At 37.0% G+C, this 25,915-nt stretch overlaps 1 protein-coding gene across 1 annotated transcript; it reads right to left on the bottom strand.

The window, feature by feature from the left end:
• Window positions 1–5,314: 5,314 nt before the first annotated feature.
• Window positions 5,315–24,519, bottom strand: LOC119876180 (TLC domain-containing protein 3A-like). Its single transcript, XM_038533769.1, is given in 4 exon segments — window positions 5,315–5,429; window positions 5,431–5,903; window positions 20,809–20,951; window positions 24,300–24,519. Coding segments are annotated over 4 exon segments (951 nt in total).
• Between the last annotated feature and the right edge of the window lie 1,396 nt (window positions 24,520–25,915).

Genomic DNA, 25,915 nt, shown 5'->3' with positions numbered 1-25,915 from the left:
ACATCACCCTTCGATTATCACCACACTTTCCAGTCACTCTCAACAGCATGGGGTCTTTCCCTCTGCTTCTCTCATCTCACAAGTGGTAAATGCCTCAATCACGCTGGCCAAGTGGCCAGAAGAGTTTGCAGGGACAGAATGACACGTGGGAAGGCATTTTAAACATCTTCTAGTTCAAGTCCCTTCTTTACAAATTATTCTCCACCCATCATTTCCATCCCCCTTATATTTCCATTCTAATCAGGTCTCCAAGTTCCTAACTGTTCCTAACTGTGCTTCTCCCACCCATATTTGAGCACTAGGAGCCTCTTCAAGTTAACTACTGAGTCTTTTACTGTTACTGTTGTTTTTTTTTTTAATTGAGTATAGTATGCACGCAATGTTATATTAGTTTCAGGTGCACAACATAGTGATTAGACAGGTTTGTTATGCTGTGCTCACCACAAGTGTAGCCACTCTCTCTATCACCTTACAACACTGTTAAGATATCATTAACTAGAGATGCCTGGGTGGCTCAGTGGTTGGGCATCTACCTTTGGCTCAGGGCAAGATCCCAGGATTGAGTCTTGCATTGAGCTTCCGGCATGGAGCCTGCTCCTCCCTCTGCCTATGTCTCTGCCTCTGTGTCTGTCATGAATTAAATAAACAAAATCTTTAAAAATTAAAAAAAAAGATATCATTGACTATATTCCCTATGCTGTGCCTCTTATTCCCATGATTTATTCATTCCTTAACTGGAAGGCTATGTCTCCCACTCCCCTTCACCCATTTTACCCATCTCTCCAGACCCCTTCCCTCTTGCAACCATCAGTTTGTTCTCTGTATTTATAGATCTGATTCTTTTTGTTTGTTTATTCTTTTATTTTTAGGTTCCAAATATAAGTGAAATCATGTGGTATTTGTCTTTCTCTATATGATTTCTTTCACTTAGCATAATATCATCTGGGTCCATCCATGTTGTTGCAAATGGCAAGATCTCATCCTTCTTTATGGCTCAGTAATAATCCATATCTTCTTTATCCACCCATTTGTCAGTGGATACACTTGGGCAAGGGTATGGAGAAAAAGAAACCCTCATGCACTATTGGTGAGAATGCAAACTGGTATAGTCACTGTGGAAAACAATTGAAAATTGTTAAAGTAAAAACTTTAAAATAGAAATACCATATGATCCAGGAATTCCACTACTGGGTATTCACCCAAAGAAAACAAAAACACTAATTCTGAAAGACATGAGCACCCCTATGTTTATTTCAGCATTATTTACAATAGTCAAAATATGGAAGCAGCCCAAGTTAGCTACTGAGTGTTTTTGACATGATCTTGATCATCTTTGATAGTTTCCTTGCTCTCTAGGACATTCTAACTTCAGAATCACCCAAATCCAAGTAGTAGGAAATAGTATTTCAAGACTATAGTCTGCATATGAGAAATGCTCATTACTAATAATTTGGTCACTATTTCTACGTCTTTTCAGTGGGCAGAACTAGAAGGTAACTTTTATATAATCTCCCTATTTGCAATTCCCCATTTTTAAAACAGTCACATTATCTACACTGTGAGAGCATATAGACATTGCATTACTACACTGTCTCCCTTATAGTGATTTTCAGTCTTAATTTTACAGATAAATTTATACTTAGTGTTCTCTATATCCTTATAGTAAATTTGATTGTATAAAGCCTTTATTTTAGTATGAGGAGTTAAACTTTCCCCCTATCTTATATGGACTAATACTTTTGTAAAGTACAATGAAAATAAATTGCTAGAGAAATGATTCATGTGCTTGGATGTCATGGCAATGTCAAAATGCTATAAAAGCTTGAAAATGCTTACTCTTAAATTCCATTCTTATTTCATTGTGGTCTGGTAGATTCCTTAGGAAAAGCATATGAGAACAATATTCTCTGTGTTCTTGCATGTTTACATCAGTTTACCAGAGGCTTTTTATACTTAAAGGTCATTTTGGCTGAACATCAGAATCTTGGCCCACATTTTCTTTCCTTAGCTTTCTTAAATATGTTACTATACTTCCCTTGGTCATAAAAGTGTTGCTTTTAAAGATACTGGTGGCAATCTAACTTTCTTTCTATTGGTCTTTTTGCTGGGATGTCCAAATGATTTTTCTTTACAGGATAGTGTTGGTTATTATGGGACAATTTTTAGTCCTCTCAATATGTAATTTCAAATTGTCTTGTATCTCAAGAAAGTTTTTGGAATTATAATTTCCCTTCAGAGTTTCCTGATATATAATAGAGATCACAAAATTTATTATACTGTGGAAACTTTTAGCAGTCTGGTAAAACCAATAGACCCATTCTCAGAATAATATTTTTAAATGCATAAAATGGAATACACAGAACAGCAAAGGAAGCTAATTATATTGAAATATAGTTCTCAAAATATTTTTAAATTGTGATACAATGATCTATTTACTTCTTTATTACCATATTAAATAATTAGATCTAGTTATAAGAGCCACTGTAAATTTGAAAAAGTGATGAACATAAGTAATATTTGGAAATATTATTTTAATTATAATTTGATATGATGACATTTATGATTCCTTCTGGTGACAAAGTCACAGGTACTGTTAATACCACTGTATATTGGTGCATGCATATTGATTAAAGGAAAAAATTAAATTCAGCTAGAGGTTAGCAAAAATGTAGACATATTTTTCCCAATGAAGTCCACAAACCACATGAATTTTACCCACAAACCCTGCAGTCTGTCCTTCTCTCTAGGCAATAAACTCCTGTATTGAACATATGTTGACTTTTCTGAATCATCCCTTTCTCTCAGACGCTTTCTTTAAATGTTTTTTTCATACCTTTTTGATTTTTAAAACTTTCTTCCTTTCACACAGTCTATTTCTCTCATTGCATTATTGTTTCTGTTTATTTGTTTTGTCTTTCTCTTGGCTCATTTTCATTACAAAAATGATCTTATTTTATTTCTAGTTTTTTTTAATCGTGTTGAGAAAAAGCTCTCTCTTAAAACCTTCCTTAATCATATCATTTTTGAGTTCTTCCTTTTGCAATTTATTGTCACGGCTTCTACCATTTACTTGGTTTCCTTCAGCCCACTTTGAAATTCTGGGTTTCAGTTTTCATCTGTTTTATGGGCATTTCTTTCCATGTGCCTCCCAGGCCATGGGGAATTTATTCTGTTCCTCATTCTCTTTATTAGACTGCATACTTTTTCCTTTGCTCACATGTAAGTAAATGAGTTTTTCTCTACTTTTAGGAGGAAGGAGAGGCTAAAATAATTTCTAGATTCATGATTCTAAACTCTTTAGTCTGTTTTTTTCTCAAAATAATTTTCAAAAATATGGCTTTGTACTTTGTAAGATCTCCCTTCTCCAGTTCCCAATCCCATTTTAATCTGGATTTTTTTTTTTTTTTGCCCTTTTTGTCCATGTTCTCATTTTAGAATCTTTGTGCTGGAAACGAACACTGGTTTGTTACTATCAGTGGCTTGTAATGATCAGATTGTGCCAGCATCATTAGGTCTTATCAAATTCAGTCCCCTTGCTCCCACAGTGCTTTGTATGTACAAAACCACCTCCCCATTCAGCTACATTTCCCAGTGATTACCTCTTAGGGATATGGGGGTGCTCTGAACTACTGGGGGCAGTTTTCTAATTCTGCCTGAAGCCATTCTCCTTTCCCTCCTATCCATAATGCCAGAGTAATCCTCCCAAATAACAGTTTATGTCATGCCAAACAGCTGCTCAAAGAGATCCAGTGACTCATCAGTATCTTGTAAATAAAGTTCAATCCCATTATCTAGAAATTTGAAATTTTCTGTGCTCTATCCCCAATTTATCTTCCCAACACTTACTGCTTCCACTCCCCTGCACCTAACCTGTGACACAGTCAAGTGGGACTTTTCACCATTTGACAACTATACCAATGTTTTACTCAGTTCTTTGTGAGGAACGCTGCATTAATTTGTGGTGCCTTACCATCCCCCCACCTCCACCCCAGCCTCAAAGCTCCCTTGCACATAAACTCTCAATCCTCTCCACTCCTGTTCTTTTTAACCTACACACTTTAACCAAAAATGCCCTTCTCTCTTTTGGACATCTTAATTTTTTTTTTTTTTTTAACATTTAGATTTTTACTACTACTTGAAAAAAAAACCTTCTTGGTAGCATTTTCTAAAACCCATCCTAGATAAGGAACAATTAGTATTGGCACCAGAGGATCCTGTTTGCAAATGGTAGGTGAGTCAGTCCACAGGATGTATTTTGGCCAAGGCTCTCTCGCACTCTCACTCTCCAGCCTTCTGTGGCAAAGTGGCAGTATGCTCCTTTAAGAACAGGCTTTGGAACACAAGCTCTGGCTTATTGGGAGGCAGTGTGGACGAGACCTCTCATGGTTTGGAATACAGAAGCCCGTTTCCATGTCCTATGAAACGGACAATGTCAAAGAGTGGTGTTACCCAGGAAAGAGCTTGATAGGCACCATGTCACTTTACCCCTACAGTTTTTAACAGCATCCTGTGCGTCTGGATATGGTGAAAGCTGGGATTAAGGGGACATGCTAAGAAAGGAATAGTTTTTGTGGCCTTACAACAAACTCACAAGTTTGATGCTGGTCTTCCCAAGTCAGCCTACAATGGCGCTGAGCTATCGGCCTCCCCACCTACTCATGTGCTTCAGGTCCCCTTCCCTGCCCCTTACCCCTGTGCCAGTGAGACTTCTGAATGGAAGTCAGTGGACATAGGAGTTCAATCTTGGCAAGTGGATGGCAGGATAAGGCATGGGACCAAGGGGTTATCTAGTACACAATAAAAAACTACCTACCTACAATTATTTTCCTGGGCCAACATCACGAGGAGAGAACTTATTTCAAGAACCAAGTCATCACTTGCCATTGGCCTAGTAAGCGTAGATACTGCCCTGAGTGGTTGGAAAGGTGGGTAGCCACCAATATTTAGGGCCAGGTGGGTACCCAGACAGTTATCACCCTAGTCCACTTGTCTCCACAACCCATGCTTCTACCTCCCAGAACCCTTGAGGTAAGACCCAAGGAAGGATCCTTGGGCTTGCATTAAAACCACCTTGCTGCCAATGGAGGTCTGATAGGATCCAATTGTTGTTACTTAGAAAAAAGTGCTTTTGCAAAAGGGGCAGGTTAGAAGAGGGAGGTAATATGAACGTTCTTTAGAAAAACAAACCCATCTATCTGCTTATCAATACCCAAAAGGCTGAGGCCACCCAGGGCACAATATGGTTCATGGAATACTGAGTGGAGAAGGCAGCTGGTGTGAGGAGGTACCCTCACTGCCTGACTCCTGGGAGCGATTAGCCATCCTTTTTGGCTGGGGCGGTGTCAAAGAGCCGGGTTGCTTTCTTGCACAGCAGAGAGAACCAGTAGATCTGGGGAGCAATGAGGAAGGCATTGGCCACATTGCAGTAAAGGGATGCTGAATGGCACTCAGAGTGGGCTGAGTCCCTGCTGTTGGCCATAAGACCTGTACATGAAAGGGAAGAGGAGGATCCGACAGGAAAGGAAGGTGGTCAGCATGAGGATTCCGTTCACTTTGTACAGAAGGGTGTGCTGCTGCTTTAGCTGAATCAGGACTCTGCCCAGTAACACAAACGGAGTGCTCAGTTTTGCCATGAAGATGCAGCCAACAAAGAAGTCTCCAAGGTCTCCCCTAAGCCTCTGTGAAACTGGCACAAGGACAAACAGGATGACTGTGTGGTGCATGACCATGAGGTGGTTTTTACTTAGGAAGTTTCGAAAAGTGGTGAGGGAGTGTCTGTGGTTCTGGTCTCTGGTTCGGTACCACTCACAGAGGTACATGGCATAGAAGTCACAGATCATGTACGGAATCAAGAACCAGACATACTCTCGGGCAAGCCAGTGCCAGCTGGGGTCATTTCTCCCCTGGTGGCAGGGGGACACCTACTGGCCCTGACCAAGGGGACCTTGGGAGCAGTAGGGTCTTAATATTTTGGATACACTTGTCTTATAGCATTTAAATTTTACATATATACATATATATACATACACACACATACTATATTGTAATTTCACTATAAGAAAATATTTGCATAGTTTTCCTCTAGCATTACCTATAACACCTAGCATAGACTTATATAGGGTAAATGTTCAATACTACTTGCTGAATGAATAGACAAATTAGTAGAACTCAGTCCTAAAGGTAATGTGACCATCCAAAATTTATCCCTCCAGTCATGGCTGATACTAGATGATTCTAAAACAAAACTACTTAATAGTTTCCTAAGACCACTTTGTATAAATGATGCTATAATCATCATTATTATTGTTCATAATTACTCATCTGGGACTACTTGCTGAATGAACATCAATGAACAATCTAACTTAGGTGACACAGCTACTAGTACTTAGAAGAATTTCTAGGCAGATATTCATTCAGGTTGAGGCTCAACAAGTGATTAACCAGGTATAAAAGTTAATGCTAAACATTAGTAATATTTTTGATACTCCATCTCTCAAAGCTTCATATCTTTACCACTCTATGTATTTTGTTTTTGTCTTGAGTTATATGTTTAAAATAATAGGATCACATTCCATATAAGAGGTATGCCATAAATCTAGACTATCTTGTCTTGTGCACCCTTTCTTTTTTTTTTTTAGTACTACATATTGAATGCTCTTTATAGACTCAGTGAGGCACTAAATATGTCATGTACACATGTATTTCCATGGGTAGAACATATCTGGTGCCTTCCTGATAGTATATTATACATACTGAAAGAATCTTCATCTTCCAAAATGCTCCCCCACCTGCCTTTCCCAGTCTTTCTGATCATCATAGATTTCTCACTTTGGTGTTTAAAGAAGGAATCCTTAAAAGCCATTTATCCCATGATGGGAATGAGTTTCAGATTCTCTGTCCCCAGTGCCAGAGTAGGGACCATGATGTCACTGAACTGTGACAGTGAGGAAAAGGCCAGGACATTTATGAGAACCAAGTACCATGGACACATTTTACTGGTTTTATAATTTGGCCACAGGGCAGGCACTTCTATGTTTCTTTCTAGTTATTTCTTCATTTTCCATTTTTTTTTCTGCAACACAGCTTGACATGATTCCTTTTCTTTAAAAATTTTTCTGGCCAGAAAACAGAACCTCAAAATATATTTTATTGTTACTCTTTAAAGCAAGAAAGAGACCGTGCCTCCATGTAAGAAGTTGTATCTTATTTACACAATTAGTATGTGGAGATGGCAACTGAAAAAATAATCCCTACCATATGTTTTTTGTGGGTATTAAATGTAGAACATAGCATCAAAGCATTTTTGAATAAAAATATTAAGGACCTAAAAATGCGACAGGTTGTTTGATCCTACAGTTTTAATCCACATTATTTCAAAATATTCAAGATCACTCCTTTTTTTCCCTTGGGGATTGAAATTATTCTCTAAGATCTAGACTTGGTCATGTCTCTGAATACTAACTATCAATTAACGTTGAAAGAGGAAAGCTGTGTGGAATGTGAAAGAAGAACATCTTACTCATCTGGTCACCTCTGCCAGGCACAATGATTTGGGCTAAACTCTCACGATCCTGTTGTAATTTCTTAGCAATATTCTTTTCCCTGATTCCTGGACACGTTGTGCTCTAAGACACTTGTTATAACACCTAGAGAACAAACGAGGTGTGGGTAGCATTTTGGCATCACTCTACTGCCTTTAGGTTTGTGCCATGCTGAAACTACTCTTTCATGGTATCCCTGGCCTCTTTCAGAGATGAAGCCCACGTTGATGACCTCAATATATTCAGAGTTCTACTATCTAGAAAATGGCTGTGTTTTCTTCATTTTGTAAACAGGGCCATAGATGAGATTATTGTTCAGCAGATATTTATTTCCTCCCCCAACTCCCAGTTTCCTGGGAGGAATATGCTTCCTCAGCCTTCTGATGCTAAGCCTGGCCATGTGACTTGCTTTGTCCTCATGGTAAGTAGAATATAAGACCCTGTCTTCTTGATTTGGGTTTGGTCACCCATAGGATTTGCTTTGGCCAATGGGATATGAGCTGACATGACACAAGACTTGAAATAGGCTTGTATTTTGCCATAGGAAGAACATATCTTGGGTAATCTCTTGTTTAAGGACAATGAGAACAGACCCTGATCTAACCTACATTGTGGGACAAGATAAGCCAAATCCCAGCAGACCTAGATATGTGGGAAATAAGTGTTTATTGTGTGTTAAGTACATGATTGTGGTGATGATTGACTAAGGTCATCAGTGATGTACTGAAGCCCTTCTAACACACTCTGTATCTACTGCAATTTGGCTTCTCAGACTCCATTCTTCATCACCTCCAATCTATCTTGCCCAACACTGCCACTTCCAACGTCCAGAATCTCTCTTGTAATGATGTAACTTTCTATATGAGGTTTTAGATATCTTCGTGATTAGGAGCTAGTTTCATTAACTTATTGACCTGGGAACCCTTATATTTCCCAGGAACACAAATTAGCATCTCAAGGGTCACACCTGGAGAAATAGTAGTCCGTAGGATAAAGTTAAAACTTAGCATGACATTAAAGATCCTACACAGGGCTCAAACATACATTTTTATCATATTTCTATACATTTTTATGTTTTAAACTATAAAAATAGTATGAACCCAATGAACATTTTAAAAATACAGGAAAATAAAATAAAAAAATTTAAAATTATATAGAGCCCATCCTCCAAATATTACCAGTATTTGATTTCTATTTTATTTCCTTTCAATCTCTGTGCTATAAATATTTTATCTGCTTATAATCATATGGGACACTAAAATTATAAATACATACTTTATGTTTATATTTATAGAAAGACACATTATAAGCAAAATATATTATTAAAATTTTATTTTTCTTTGTACTATGGCTATATTTCAAGCAAATAAATTACAGTATTTCAATAAATAAAATGTACCTACCTACTGCATCAGCTTTGCCAATATTAACATCTTCATATTCATGTCCCAGATTTTTATGTTTTCTCAAGGAGAAAGTAAAAACAGTGTAGAATGGTTAATGTCTCTTGAGTTTCCCCTCCCCGATTTTACATCCCTTCCCTTCGTCCCCAAAGATAAACACCTTCTTGAATTTATAATTTCCTTTATATTTTTATAATTTGACTACATATGTCATATCCATAAATAAAGAAATGTTTTATTTTTATGTTTTTAAACTTATAAAATTGAGATTGTGCTCTAAATATTCCTTTTTAACTTGCATTTCCTCTCTCAGTATTATATTTTTCAGATTTATTCCACATTGTGTTCTTTGTAATTCATGTTCAATTATTTTAATTACAATATAGAATAAGCCACAAATTTTTCATCCAGTTTTTCCTTTCCACATTTTTGTCCTCATAAGCAATGCTGTGACAATCTAAAAGTGTAATTGGATTGTGAATGTGTACATTGTTCACTTTTCTAGATACCATCATATTAAATCTCTAAAAGCTTGTGCTTGTTTATATTTTTACAGGACATGAGAGGTCCATACATATCCTCACCATCAAAGGTATAGCCAAACTTGTAAATTGATTGACCATTCTGATGGGTATGAAAATATATATTGAGGTTTTATTTTGAATTTCCTTGATTTCTTCTGAGGCAGAATATTTTTTCATGTTTCCTGGTCACTCAGGTATCTGCTTTTGTGAGTTTCCTATTTATATCCTTTAAATATTGTGTTTTTTAAAATTCGATTCCTTACTAGTTATAACTGTAAAATATGTTCAGTTGTGAAATACTACAGCAAACCGCAAGGGGAAAAAAAAAACATGGAATCACCTCAAATCCTACCACTTGCCAGTTAATATTATTAACATTTAGCTGCATTTTTCTCATAGTGTTTTAAAACATTTAAATGTTTTATACAGTTAAAGTGAGGAACAGCTGGGAAGAGGGCCTTGGTGATAGAATTTTCCACTGGGTTGTTTATAATCTTTTCCAGATTAAATCCCAAGAAATAGTCGTACAATATGTGTTTGAAACATACAAAATGCTGTCATTCAAGTTTTCTGGCATTGTAAATAACCAGAATATAGATATTGGCTTTACTTTTGTGTAGAACAAAGGCCAATGATTTGTTTAGTCATTTTTTGGGCTCTCTTACTAAACCTTGCACATAGGTCATCCATTGTCAATAAGCACTTGTAGAGAGGAGTACCATGAATCCTGCAAAGGATTTCACCAGAAAAGGAGCACAGCAGACGAAATGATACAGCTCACAAGTAACATCTGGTGCCAAAAAAGTGGAAAAGGTAAGAGTGCAGAGAGAGAAATGCCATAAAGCTAAGCTAAGCCACGTAACGCCCTCAGGCTTCCAATTACAAAATCCAATTTATTATTGATTTTAGAATGCAAAGTGTGACTTAATCAACACAATGCCTAGAACTCCTCTTCTTGCTCATTTTTTTTTTAAATCTCCAGCATGGTTTCAGTATATTTTTAAATGAATGCTTAAATAGAAGGATCACATCAACGAGCAGTTTCTGAGTCTTTGGAAAATGGTGAAGGTCTTTCTAGAGCTGTCACACGTGAAAGACAATCTGGATGCTTTTAAAATTCTTGGGTTACAAACTTTCCATCCAAAAGCACTAAGATTTTTCTCAAATTCTGACATTTGCTATTATAGAAAGGTTAAGGTCAGGCTTTGTAGGCAACATTTTTCTTTCTGCCTGGACAAATGTAGGATTTATTTTTATTCTTCTAATTCAAACATTTTGGCCAGTCATGTTCAAGTGTGGTTCTCTTTTCTTTGATTCTGTCCAGCATACAGTGAATCCTCCTATTCTTGATACTTGTCTTTGGAGGACTGGGAGAAGCTGCTTTTTACTTAACGTGTGTTTTTGATTATTGCTTCATCTCCAGTTGTGCTTGTTTCCTTCTCTTTAACACTGAAAGTCATTCAGTTTCATCTGAAGTCTGCTTTGTAGAGCCACAATCATCTCCATTATTTTCATCTTTTTATCCTTTTTCCTCTGCATTTTGTAAGAGTTCTGGAGCTTGCTCAATGAGTCACTGATTTCATTTTCTATAGTGTCTGTGCTTTCCTCTTCTTCTTCTTCTCCTTCTTCTTCTTCTTCTTTCTTCTTCTTTTTTCTTTCTTCTTCTTCTTCTTCTTCTTCTTCTTCTTCTTCTTCTTCTTCTTCTTCTTCTTCTTCGTATAGTTCATGCACAACATGACATTAGCTTCAGGTGTACAATATAGTGATTTGAGAAATTTAGACATTGTCCTGTGTTCACTTCAAGTTTAGCTAACATCTGTCCCAAAACATTGCTGTTACAATATCATTGACTGTATTCCTTTATGCTGTACCTTTTCTTCCTGTGACTTATTCATTCTGTAACTGGAAGCCTGTACCTCCCATTCCCCTTCACCCATGTTTCCCATCCCCTCCAGCCCCCCAGAACCGTCAGCTTGTTCTCTGTATTTATAGGTCTGATTCTGGGGTTCTTTTTGGTTGTTTTAGATTCCACTTATGAGTAGAATCATATGGTATTTGTCTTTCTCAGTCTGACTTATTTCACTTAGCATATGCTCTAGTTCATGGATGGAACTCATGTTGTCTCAAATGGCAAGATCTCACGCTTTTCATGGTTGAATAATACTCCGTGTGTGTGTGTGTGTGTGTGTGTGCGTGCATTATTTTGATGTAGTCAACAATAGTTTATTTTTGCTTTTACCTCCCTTGCCTTAAGATACATACCAAGAAAAATGTTGCTATGACCAATGTCATGGAAATTACAGCCTGTGTTCTCTTATAGGATTTCTGTGGTTTTAGGTTTCATATTTTAGGTCTTTCATCCACTTCAACGTGTTAAAAGGTGGTCCAATTTCATTCTTTTACATGTAGCTGTCCAGTGTTCCCAATACCATTTATTGAAGAAAATATCTTTTCTCCTTTGTATATTCTTGCCTTCTTTGTCAAGATTAATTGGCATATAATTATGGGTTTATTTCTGGACTCTCTATTTTGTTCCATTGATCTATGTGTCTATTTTTGTATCAGCTCTGTACTATTCTTTACTGCTATTCAATTTTATCCTGATGTTTAGTTTTTGGCATCCTAAAAATCCTTTCTTCACTCAAATCTTCATTTTATCTCAACCAATGTCTCTCATTATGACTTTCTATTACTGTTTCATGGGGACACAATGTCTTGCATTCTACTGCTTATGCTCCAATTTTCTAAAATTCTCTTCTGTTTAATATAACAAATCATCCTCTGAGGTCTGGTCTTCTTCTAAGTCTTTAGGCTAGTGCTTTCTTCCTTTATGATTCATGGTTGTTGATATTTCCCCATAGTTCATTTTGTTCTTCTGTTTATTTTTCCATCAACAAGGAAAGATCTTTATTGATTTTTTCCCCAATAGAAAAAAATATGTGAATTTTCCTCAACACCTGTCTTTGTGGACTTGGGTGTAGGCTGAATACCCTTGTTATACCTCAGCTGAAATACTCATTGACAGGTAGAGCTTCTAGTCTTAACTGCCAGAGTCCAGCAGTCTTTTACTCCCATTTTATCCATAATGACTCTGCAACCTTCTCCTTTCCCCAACTGCATGGTATTCTGACTCTCTATGATCATTATTTTAAAGACCGACCTCCTTGTTCAGGTCTCCAAGTGGAAGAAGGAGTGCCTAATGTGAACCAATGCCAAAAATTCCATTTTGATTATTTTGATGGTCAAAGCCCTGCAGAACCCCTGCTGAAATGTCTTTTAAGTGTTCGCTTTAATTTTTTTTAATTGAAATTCTGTTTTGCAGGAAATTTTAAGAACATATGTACTGAATTAAAGACTGTGTCATCAAATGATAGGTAGAAAAGTTCTGTTATTCAAACTGATGACCCCTGGCTTCATCTTATGCCCTCCTTTCAAAAATTCATACCTATTTCCTACGAATTAATTTGCTTTTATTTATAAGTAATTTTAATAATTCCTTTTCAGTATTGTGCAGAAGTATCACTTCTATTTCTCAGTCAGATCTTAAATATTTCTGACCTACCCATAAGGGCATAAGGAGTGGATTAAAATACAATTCTGGTGTGGCAATCAGGGTTCTTTGGTTACAGTCAATCAATTGCACTTTAGTTGATTTAAGCCAAAGGAAATACGTTGAAAATATTCTCAGAAATCAGAGAGTTGAGAGGCAAGTTGGAGACCAAGTTTGAAAGAGACAGAAGTGTCAACCTGGAAACCTGGAATCAAGGACTGTAGGAACTAGAGGAATGAACTCACAGAAGAAAGAATCTGGCTAACCTTCAGGTTATTAAACTCTGATCATGCCATATCTACTTGTTACTCTGTTTAAGATTCAGTCTTCAGGGAGAGAGTGTCCAGTAGGCTTTGTTTTTTTTTTTTTCCCAGTAGGCTTTAGATCACAAACCTATTTCTTTTATCAATAGGGGGAGGACTCCTGGTTAGGATCTCACCACATGGAATCCTGAGGGAAAGAGGTAAATCTCCCACAAAAGCTAAGGTGCTTACAAGAAGGAGAAATGGACCTCAAAGAGTTAAACTCCCATGACTGTCCATCAAATAAAATTAACCTGTACCTTCAGATTTCATCCACATGATCTTATATCTCACTCACTTAATTTCTTCTCACATCTTAATTAGCTGTATTTTTGTTGGCTTTGCACCTCAAAATTGGTCATCAGCTTAGTGTTATGGTTTTGGATGACTTGTTGAGAGGTCACATCTTACTGTATGCAAAGAGACCATTTAGAATCAGATGAACCTAAGTTAAATACCAGCTGCTCCACTCACCCAGCTATATGATCTTGGACAAATCACTTAGTTTTTCTAAGCATCAGTTTCCAAATTTATCATATTGTTTTGGAGAATTTAGTGGGGGTAATATATGTAAGACTCATAGAAAATATTCAATAAATAATCTATTGTGTTAATACTATGGTTACAGTTGTGTAAATTATTATTATTATCATTAACAATTGACTAATTCATATTGACCTGTTTTTCTCCACCTCAACCCTAAAGGACTTCTAAATTAATCCTCTGACACCACCAACCCTCAACAATGGGAAGAGATAATCCTAATAATCTTTCTCCAAACATACAAACCTCATCTCCAGTGAATAATAAGCTAAATCAGCACCTGACTGGCCTACTAAAGGCAGGGCATCCTTTAGGGACTTTTAGTCCATTCAAAAAATCAAACTATTGAATATGGTCAAAGTAATTATGGATAAACCACCTAGTGACCTGCTTAAAGGACCTTTAATGAACATTTATTCCTAAGATAGGGACAGTAACTCTGCCTGAGCAGAAAATTAGTATGTTGTACTTGAAATGTCCACTGACACATGATGGTGTAGTTCACATTTGTTTGTCATAACTACAGGGAACATGCATGATGAATTCCAGATATCAATGGAAAAATGCAGTTAAAAATGTCTAATTGAAAAAAAAACAGGTGAATTTTTCTAAAGTGCACATGCAATATTAATTTTCTAGGATAGATCATATATATTGGGCCACAAAATAAATATCAATAGAATCAAAAAGATAGAAATTATATCAAGTATATCTTCTGACCACAATGATATGAATTTAGAAATCAATAACAGAAGGAAATCTGGATAATCAAAAATACGTGGAAATTAAACAACATGATCTTTAATAACAAATAGATCAAGAATAAACTGAAAGAAAAATGAAAAATATCTTGAGATAAAACACAACGGAGGCACAACATACCAAAACGTATGGGATTCAGCAAAAAGCAGTTCCAAGAGGAAAGCTAACACCTATAAACACACACACTAAGAAAAAAGAAAGATCTCTGATAAACAACTACCATTGCACCACAAGGGACTAGAAAAAGAACAAGGTAGCACAAAGTTAGCAGAAGGAAGGAAATAATAAAGATTAGAGGAGAAATAAATAGAGAATAGGAAAACAATAGAAAAGATTAACAAAACTAAGGGTTAATCCTTTAAAAAGATTGTCCAATTGACAAACCTTTAGCTAAACTAAGAAAAAAGAGAAAAACTAAAATGAATAAAATTATAAATGAAAGAGAAGACATCACAAATGACACTACATAAATACAAGGGGTCATAAGAGACTACTATGAACAATTATATACCTACAAATTGGAAAACCCAGAAGAAATGAATAATACTTAGAAACATACAACTACAAAGATGGAAACATAAAGGAATAGAAAATTTGAACAAATCAAAAATTAGTAAAGAGGTGGAATTAATCATAACATATCCTCCAACAAAGAAAAGTTCAGAACTGGTAGTTTCACTGATGAATTCTGCTAAACATTTAGAAGAGAAGTAAAAACAATCTTATTGAATCTTTCTTCAAAACTGAAAAAGAAACCACTCTTAAAGTCATTTTTATGAGAGTGGCATTACCCTGAAAACACAACCAAATAAAGACACTATAAGAAAATTACAGGCCAATATCCTTGATGAATATAGTTGCAAAAGTTCTCAACAAAATACCAGTGAACCAAATTCGACGGCACATTGAAAATATTATACACATTTATCAAGTGGGATTCATCCCTAGCAATGCAAGGTTGCTTTGCCATACATGAATCAATAAATGTGATATATCACATTACTATTATGGAAGAGTAAAATCATATGATCATCTCAATAGATACAGAAAAAAATATTTGACAAAATTCAACATACTTTCATGATTAAAAAAATCTCTGCATAAAATTGGGTATAGAAGACTGTACTTCAATATAATAAAGGCCATATATGATGAGCCCACAGCTAACATCATACTCATTTGGGAAACATTGAAATATCAGGAGCAAAGCAAGGGTGCCCACCCTCAACTCTCCTATTTAACATAGTATTAGAAATCCTATCCAGAGCAATCAGGCAAGAAAAAGAAATAAAAGGCATCCAAATGAGAAAGGAAGAAGTAAAACTATCTGTTTGCAGATGATATGATCTTATATATTGAAAACCCTGCAGGCTCTACCAAAACTTTAGAACTAATTAAAAAACTCAGGTAAGTTATAGAAGACACACCAATATACAAAAAAATATGTTGTATTTCTGTATACTAACAACAAGGTTTCCAAAATAGAAATAAAGAAAACAATCCCATTTACAATAGCATCAAAAACAATAAAATACTTAAGAATAAACTTAACTAAAAAGATGGAAAATCTGTACACTCAAAAACTATTTAAGACATTGGTGAAAGAAATTGAAGAAGACAAAAATAAATGAAAAGATATCCCATATTCAAGTATCAGAAGAATGAGTATTCGTAAATGTCCATACCACTCAAAGCCATCTATAGATTCAATGCAATTCCTAGCAAGATGTCAAGGACTTTTCTTTTTACAGAAGTAAATAAATAATCCTAAAATTCATATGGAACCATGAGAGAACCTAAATAGCCAAAATAATCTTGAGAAAGAAGAATAAAGCTTGAGGCATCACACATTTTGATTTCAACTATGCTACAAAGCTATAATAATTAAAACAGTGTGGTACTGGCATAAAAGCAGACACACAGACCAATGGCATAGAATTGAGAGTCCAGAAATAGACCATGGATATACAGTCAACCAATATTTGAAAAGGGAAACCCATTTTTTCAATAGAGAAAAATAATTTCTTCAATAAATGATACTAAGAAAATAGAATATTCAAATGCAAAAAAATGAAATTGAACCCCATCTTACACTACTCACAAAAATTAACTCAAAATAGATTAAAGACTTAAACATAAGACTTACAATTCCTAGAAGAAAATACAGGGAAAGTTCTTTGACACTGGCCTTGGCAATACTTTTTTGGATATGACACCAAAAGCACGAACAACAAAAACAAAAATAAACAAGTGGAATCACATCAAACTAAAAAACTTCTACACAGCAAAAGAAAGTATTAACAAATTGAGAAGGGAACTTAAGGAATGAAATTAAATATTTACAAACCAAATACCCAGTCAAGGGTTAATATTCAAAATACACAAGGAACTCATGCAACTAAATAGCAAAAAGATCAAATAATCCAATTAATCTGACAAATGGACAAAGAACTTGAATAGATACTTTTCCAATATACAAATGGCCAAGAGGTAGATGAAAAAGGTGCTCAACGTCACTAATCATCAGAGAAAAGCAAATCAAAACTGCAATGCGATAGCACCTCCAAACTGTAGAATGACTGTTATCAAAAAGAAAGACGTAACAAGTGCTGGCAAAGTTGTGGAGAAAAGGGACTCTTTGGGAACTACTGGTGGTAACATAAATTAGTACAACCACTATGGAAAAAGTATGGAGGTTCCTTAGAAAATGAGAGACAAACTACCATATGATTCAGGAATCCCACTTCTGAGTCTATTATATACCCATTGACTTCTAGAATTGTCTGTACCATTTTGGAGGTTGCTCATTGAATTCTCAAGTATTGGTGCCACTTGTATAAATGTGGACCTCATTCAGAGACTTATTTCCAGGGGGATTACAAAGCTCTGTTTTTAAAACCCTTATGCATATGAATCACCTATTGGTATTGTTAAAATGCAGATTCTGATTCAGTAGGTCTGCGCTAAGATTTTGCATTTCTAGAAAGCTCTAATATGATGTTGAAGCTGCTATCCATAGATCAGAGTTTGAAGTAGTAGCAAAGCTAAAAGGATATTAACAATAATTTTTACACAAATTTCTAGGCATAATTGGAAAAATTCTCTTGATTTTACTCTCATGACTTCCTATGTATAATGTTACTTACAAATACCAAAAGGTCAATGCCTGTCTACTTACTGTCTTGGAACATTTTCCATAGGCCCTAAAAATGAAGAAAGCTTATAATCTGGAATCATTGTATCTTTAATTTGTATAGACTTCACTCAAAAGCATGTTTAAAATGCAAATTCCCTGCCTTACTATGTCTCGAGAATTTGGCTTCATGATGTCTGAAATTTGCATTTGAATATGCATCCCAGGTCATTCCAATGAAGATGACACTTCACAAACCTTTGAGAAATACTAAGTGATTATTGGTATTGCTGCCTGATGTCGTATAGTTAGGGTATAGACTAAGCTGATGTAACAAAAATACCCCAAACAACGGCTTAAATAAGATAGATGGCAGTATCTCCCTCATCTGCCAGTCCAAAGAAAAATTCCAAGCTATCACGGCAGCTCTGCACCATAATGCTAGCATGACCCAGATGCCTACTATCTTGTTGCTCTGACATCTCTTGGGTTGTTGTCTCTGACTGCCTTTTCAAATCTGCATCACTATCATATCTATAGCCCAGCTCATAGGAAGGAGAAAGAGAAACACTAAAGGGTGAGCTATTTTGTTTTTTTTTCCCCTAGTTATTTGGTTTATATGTTATTGAAGTGTATGTTATATACATTAAACTGCTCTTATTTAAGGTACGCAATTTGAAAAGTTTTGTCTTAGTTGTAACAACCAAAATGTCCATGTAGGGTAAGTGAATACACCATTTCTTTTAAGCAATGGATGCAGACTGTACATACATTAAGCAGTGATGATAACTAGTCAAAAGAACACACCAAGCTGCAAAGGCAGCTGGGTAACATTGTCTCAAACTGGGCATATGCAAAGGGGTATCTCCAGTTCTACCTAGGAGAAAATAGACTTTGTAGCACAGCCAGCAACCCACAACTCCTGGCAAACCTTCCATATGCCTTAAAACTCAGGGCAGGCATCTCCTTCAGCAGGTTTCTTCTGACCCTCAGAGCTGAATTAAGTTGTCCCTTCTTTGCTCACTGAAACCCACTGTTCATGAATCTTCCTAAATCTAGGATGTTGAGTTATCGAAATGACTCCTTTGTGCCTTCATCTATAGGTTCCCTTCTGGCATGTGTCTATTTGCTCTCTGTCAACAAATGACAAAATTGAACTAACCTGGTATACTTATGAAGGTTGATAATGATTGACATTTCCTTTTTAATATTAATAATACCAATCTCTCATTTCCCAGGTGCCCACTATGTGCCAAACACTATTCAAGGCGCCTTAAATATATTACCTCTTCCCTTCTTCACGAAAATTCTGTGAGGTAGTCATTATTATTCATACCTTATTTATGAGGAAACCAAGGCTTGTCAGGGTTACAAAACTCACCCCAGTTTCAGAGCTAATGGGAACCAGAAGCAGAATTTAACTTATCTGTCTGAGGCAGAATTTAACTTATGTCTGATCCAAAGCCTTTCTACCCGAGCATGCCTCTTCTCCACTGTCATTATTGTGATGATCAATCTCTCTAAAAATGCACACTATCCATATTTTAAGGTGTTTTTTTAGCATGTTTATATATGTTATTACTTGCCCTGGAAGGAAATGTTTCCTAGTCTCCTTTTTCATCTGCATGCCATAAAAAGAAATTATCTGTAAGGTATTGCTCATATAAACTAAGAGCTAACCTGATTTAAAATCAGAATCTCAATGTCCTAAAAGAGCCCAAATTAGAATTCAAGATGTGGCTTATAGCCTATTTCACTGATGGAAAAATGGAGACACAAAGACATGAAATGACTGCGAGAGTCAAATAAGATACTGGTTCCATCAGGTTTAGGCTTCCTGTTCCCAGAGAAGCAACCCGTGTCTGGAAAGAGTATGGATCATGCGGCCAAACAACGCAAATTCAAATACTGACTCTGTCACTTGAGTATGTGACCTCAGGCAAGTTTTCTAACTTCTTTGAAGCTGTTTCCTCATTTGTAGATGAAATAAAGATACCTACTTTGTAGGTGTGTTGTGACTATTGGAGATGAATTATGGAAAGTACCTAATATAGTGCCTAACAGAGTTGAGTGCTAATTAAATGTTAATTTTTTCTCTCCATCATAGGCTTGGCTTTTTCTGGAGCACATATTGCCCTCTACAGGGCGAGATGTTTTTTTGTGGGGTTTTTTACCCTTTCTTGACATCCACATAAATTTCACATTGTAGAAATCTAGAGCTGAGTGCACATGAAGCAGAGTCCATTCTAAAGGGTTTTATTTTTTTTTAATTTAAAGGAAGAAAAAGCAAAAAGTGCTGAGCCAATATTTCTACTTTCAATCATTAAATATTAATCGATGTCAATGCATTTGAGGGAGCCTTTAGCTGTGACAGGTGAGCTGAAAGTAGAAATTCTGATTTAACGAGGCCTCCCAGCCGCTTTGGCAAAATGTCAGGGTGCAGGGTGTGGTGGAGAATAATTAACTGATAAACAATCTTCCAAAAAAGATCAGTAACTATGAAATTGAGGACAAAGACAAAGATTCTCACATTTTCTCCAAAACATTTTTTTCTCATGGGATCTCTCAGTCCTTTTTGAATCAACCCTGATTCAGTACCCCCGAAGTCGGAATGCCCTTAACTGTTTTGTTTAGACGGGGCTATGAAATGATTAGGCTGTTGAAATGATGAATCAGGGAGCACTGCAGGATTTTTCACAGTCTCTCTGAACAATGCCCCATATCACATTTACACTGACAGGCTGTATTTTTATATTTGACATGTGAGAGGAACATGGAAAATAACATACTGACAGCGCCTTAGATACCAGTCATACATCTTCCTAACACAGATTGATGGGTGGGAAAGAATATTATTTAGTGAGCCCTTCTTAAGCTCTCCAAGGAAAATATATAGATCCACCAGTGGGTTGACTTGAAACTCATATTAACATTCCTTACGAGCAAGAAACAGAAAAACAACTACCATCCATTTTTGCACAAGCCAACAGATCAGAAAAATTAGCAGAAACCAATCCAGTACCTGTACATTTCTCACTAATGGGTCATACTTTGCTCCTCCCCCACCTAGCAATCTTAGTAGGTGGAATTTCCCCCATCGAGGCACATTGGTCTTTCTCAATTTCAAACCAAAGGTAAAAGATAAGCTGGTAGGAACATTGAAGCCACAGCTTTAGCTGCTCAGAGACCCAACCTGAAACAGGAAAAAAAAAAAAAAAAAACTGAAAAGGAGCAGCCCAGGCTAACCACATACCTGTAGAGAGACCCAAAGAACCATGTGAGATTGTGACTGCCTTATACCTAGGAAACATAGAATAAGAGAAGGAAAAGGAAAAAGAAAAAGTGCCCTGGGGCATCCAAGTGGCTCAGTTAGCTAAGGTCTGCCTTGGGCTAAGTCATGATCCCAGGGTCCTGGAATCAAGGTCCCGTATCTGGTTCTCTGCCCAACAGAGAGCATGCTTCTCTGTCTCCCTCTCCCTCTGCTACTTCCCCTGCTTGTGATCTCTCTCTCTCTCTCTTTTTAATAAATAAATAAGTAATCTTTTAAAAAATAAAAAAAATAAAAAACATGCCCCTTATAGTGGATACAGAAATCTCCCTCTAGGAGGGCAGGATTTATTTCTGCAGTTGCTAGGAATGAGGCTGGTGAGCACTATCTCAGCCTCCAGCCCTCTTCAGGCAGTGCCTCTGTGAGAGAGAGCTGTCTCACCAAACAGTATGCTGTCTCATGGAGCCACTCACACCCAGTCACTAGTCAATACAGAAGTATAGGGGCCTAGCCTATGATCCCCAAAAGAACAACTATGGAAGGTCATCCCATGAGTTAGCTAAAACCTGCATTGAGACTCCATCACAGTCTAAACCGACCTTATGCCCAATCCTGCTTCTTTCCATTTGCTTATACAGGTGTCAATCCCATAAACATTCCACAATTCCCTGCATACTAATCTCCATCCCAGTGTCTGTTTCCAGGATTATATTCTGGAATATTATATACTGGAAAATTCCAGTATTCCAAACTGCAATACTCCCTTCATCTCCCACTTCCATAATGTACCATGAAACTTAAATGTCTCAATGAATAAAATCCTATGATACTTTCAGAAATGCGTATGTAGGGATGCCTGGGTAGCTCAACAGTTGAGTGTCTGCCTTCTGCTCAGGGTGTGATCCAGGGATTCCGGGATCGAGTCCCTCATCGGCTCCCTGCATGGAGCCTGCTTCTCTCTCTGCCTATGTCTCTGCCTATGTCTCTGCCTCTCTCTCTCTGTGTCTCTCATGAATAAATAAAACCTTTTAAAAAAATGTGTTTGTATAATTGACAAAATCATTTTGAAACACAAGTCAGAGTCATTCTAACTCTCAAAATGGAAAATAAAGACAGAAAGACAAGCACCATCTTTGGAAGGACCTGCCTCTCTAAGTTTCAAGCTCTCTCTTTAGTCTAACATGGGGTTTTTGTTTGTTTGTTTGTTTGCTTGTTTGTTTTTCTTTATATATGCCTAAATGGAGGCAAAAGCAGGTAAAGAAAAACATCCAGGAATTCTAATACCAAAACAGAAATAGGTGAGAAATATTTTTCCTATTGTAGATGATACTAAAAAGTCATAGGGGTGCCTGGGTGTCTCAGCCAGTTGAGCATCCAACCTTTGATTTCCACTCAGGTCATGACCTCAGGGTTGTAAGATGGAGTCCAGGAACCAGGCTCCAGCCAGGCTCAGCATGAAGTCTGCCTGAGATTCTCTCTCTCTCCCCCTCTTTCTACCCTTCTTACCCCTCCTCCTCAAATAAATAAATAAATAAAATTTTTAAAAAGCCAAGAACCTGGGATCTGGATCATTAATTCTTAGGATCACAGAGAACCTGGCACTTCTTATTCCTGATGGCAAAAGATGGAATATGAAGCCTTTCAACTAGTAGTTTACTGATTCTGAAGTGGAGGCAAAGGGAACCAGAGACATGTTTAGAATCTCACAGAACGTTTTTTTAGCATTTGGTTCTAACTAAGAGTACCAACTCATTGCCTACCTATGGCTTCATCTACTTTCCCTAGTTTTTTCCTTCCCCTTCCTGTTTTCCATTTGCTTCCTTTGCTTCTGCTTCCTCCTCTTTGGTTCCTTTTCCTATTTCCTCTCCCTCTCACTTCATTGAACTTTTTTATTGACTGGAGCTTCAGTCGTGGTTGCATCACACAGATTGCTTTTTCCGCAGTAAAGCCCTGATTTGGAAGGGAGAAAGAAGAACTTTTCATCGCTGTGTGCAAATGTGATTCAAATATGGTGAACTAATTTATTCTGTAAAACTTAATTAAAACCAATAAAAAAAAGGAGACAGCTCTGGAGGGAGCAGTAACTCCCTTGGCAGGACCTGGGTGAGATGCATTCAGTTGGGACTTTTTAAATCTTATTTGATTTGGCCTCATGATTTTCGGAGGACTTGGTTTGGTTTTATATGCTACTAAAATGCTTTTAAGTATTTAATGGTTTACTCCAATTGGGGAAAGTTTTGTTAGGTTTTCTCTAAAGTTTCCCACAGGAAAGCCTTGGTTTTTTATTTGTGACTGGAATATTTTGTGGCTTTAGAAATTACCAGGAAAATTTTTAAAAATGCTACTTTTGAAGATTTCCAGATGCACACAAGTATATTTTCATATATCTTACATCACATCCCTCATTTTGAAGTGATTGTATCTGAAAGTATGAATAAACAAGGTCAGAGTGGAACTTGCAAGAATAGTGACTTCATGCTGAGATTGCCATTACATTTGAAGCTTCTTGATTGTAGAATTCTTAAACACTATTGAAATGCTTCATGCCAAACAGAAAAATAGACTACAGACTGATGTATGGATACATGGATGGAGTGAGGCAGGGAGGGAGGAAGGAAGGAAGGGTGGCCCAAATAAATCGATCCATGAATCCCAAAGTGTTGGGATACATTTGCCTATATTCTTCCTGCTGGAACTGGAATTAAAGAGAGAGGTTAGAGCTGCTGCACTTAGCCATACTTAAGAGTAGAGGGAGATTGCTAAGCATGGAATCTTAATGAAATCTCATACCCAGCACCAAACTTTGCCAAGAGAGATACTCAATAAATACTGGATAAATTGAATTGTCCCCCCATTTAGAAAAATTTAATAATTTTTCATGGAACACGCCTCTACCTTTGACCTAGATTCTACTATTAACATCTTGTTCTACTTGATTTATCATATAACTGTCTATCCATCCCTATATACATCCAGCAATTCATATTATTTTTTTGGCTGGGTACTGTATACTTTATTAATGGCACATGATAAGGTAGGATTCCCTAAATTCCTCCCCCTCTTCAGGGGGTCTGGAATGGAAACTATGTGGTGGTTGGGAGATTCTCAGTGTGTTGGGAGATAAGTTGGGACAAGGACTCCCCAGCAGCTAAGGAACTCTCTCTTCCTCTTTATCTTGCTGGGGTTAGTGGTCCACAGAGCTCTTATTTCTGAGAGGCCATGTGGACCATAAGTTCCACCACCCAGTTGCCGTAGTCAAATTCATTGTCATACCAGGAAATAAACTTGACAAGTGGTCATTGAGAGAAAAACAAGCTCGAGCACTGAAAGTGGAAGAGCAGGTGTTATTGTTAAAATTGCAGGAGACAACTTGGTCTTCAGTGTACAATAGGGTGCCTTTGAAGGGGCCCTCTGATGCCTTCTTCAGCTTCTTCCTGATGTTATTATATTTGGCAGCTTTCTCCAGGCAGCAGATCAGATCCAGGACTGACATGTTGGCGGTGGGGACAAAGAAGGCTATGCCAGTGAGCTTCCCATTAAGCTCAGGGATGACCTTGATATAGCCCTGGTGGCTCCAGTAGAAGCAGGAATGGTGTTCTGGGAAGCCCCTTGGCTATGATGCCACAGCTTCCCAAAGAGGCCATCCACATTTTCTGGGTGCCAGTAATGGCATAGATTGTGATCATGGGTCCCTCTATGGCGCCAAAGTTGTCATGGATGACCTTGGCTAGAGGGGCTAAGCAGTTGGTGGTGCAGGAGACATTGCTGACAATCTTGAGGGAGTTGTCATACTTCTCATGGTTCACAACCATCACAAACATGGAGGTGTCAGCAGAAAGGGCAGAGATGATGATCATCTTGGCCCCACCCTTCAAGTGAGCTCTAGCCTTCTCAGTGATAGTGAAGACTCCAGTGGGTTTCACAACATATTTAGCACTAGCATCACCCCATTTGATATTGGCAGAACCTCACTCCTGGAAGATGGAGATAAGTCTTCCACTGATGACAAGTTTCCTGTGCTCAATCTTGACATTGCCATTGAATTTGCTGTGGTTGGAATCATACTGGAGTACGTAGACCATGTAGTTGGGGTCAATGAAGGGGTTACTGATGGTGAAAATAGCCTCTTTGCCAGAGTTAGAAGCAGCCCTAGTGACCAGGTGACCAATACGGCCAAATTTATTTACTCCAACCTTCATCATCATGTCTTGGGGATGTGGCTTGGCATTGCACCAGAAGATGTGGATATCTGTTGAATGGGGAAAGGTAGAGGAATAACTCATATTATTTTTCATGCATTTCAAGTTGAATTGCAGGCATTGGTAACTTTCTCCATAAATACTTTGCAACCATATCATTAGAATTCAATATTTGTTTCAAGTCTTTGCCTTTGAAATAAAGTGATCATTCACTAAATTTTGACCAATGCAAACACCTGTGCAACACAAATCCTTATCAAGATTACCATCACCCCTGGAAAATTTAGCAGTGGATATTTGAGAGTCTTTGAAATAATTTCTTTACCTGTTTACTCAGAAAGAAACTGTTCAAGAATAATTTAAAGAGTTTAAAATTTGATAGGAACTCTCCACCCTCACAAATTGCTTCAGATATCATATCATTAAAGAGTTGCTTTCCTCTATTTGTATTAGCAAAATCCAAACTCTAAATGCATAGTTGATGGCAAGGGAGAGACTTATGAGTATGTACAATATTAGCTGATGGTCCAGTGAGTTGGCAGTCAGGCAGGAGAGAATAAAGCAAAATTAGAATCCTATTTTGTTATGTGGATTTAAAAGATACTGCATACAAATAATTTTTGTCAGAACAACAGATACACTTTTGGTCTTAATACATGTAAGTATGTTTTCTTTGCAATGGATTTTCCT

Source organism: Canis lupus, chromosome 4 (genome assembly GCF_011100685.1).
Source record: "Canis lupus familiaris isolate Mischka breed German Shepherd chromosome 4, alternate assembly UU_Cfam_GSD_1.0, whole genome shotgun sequence".
Lineage (NCBI taxonomy): Eukaryota > Metazoa > Chordata > Mammalia > Carnivora > Canidae > Canis > Canis lupus.
Note: the sequence above shows the minus strand (reverse complement) of the source record. Positions and strands in the feature narration are given on the sequence as shown.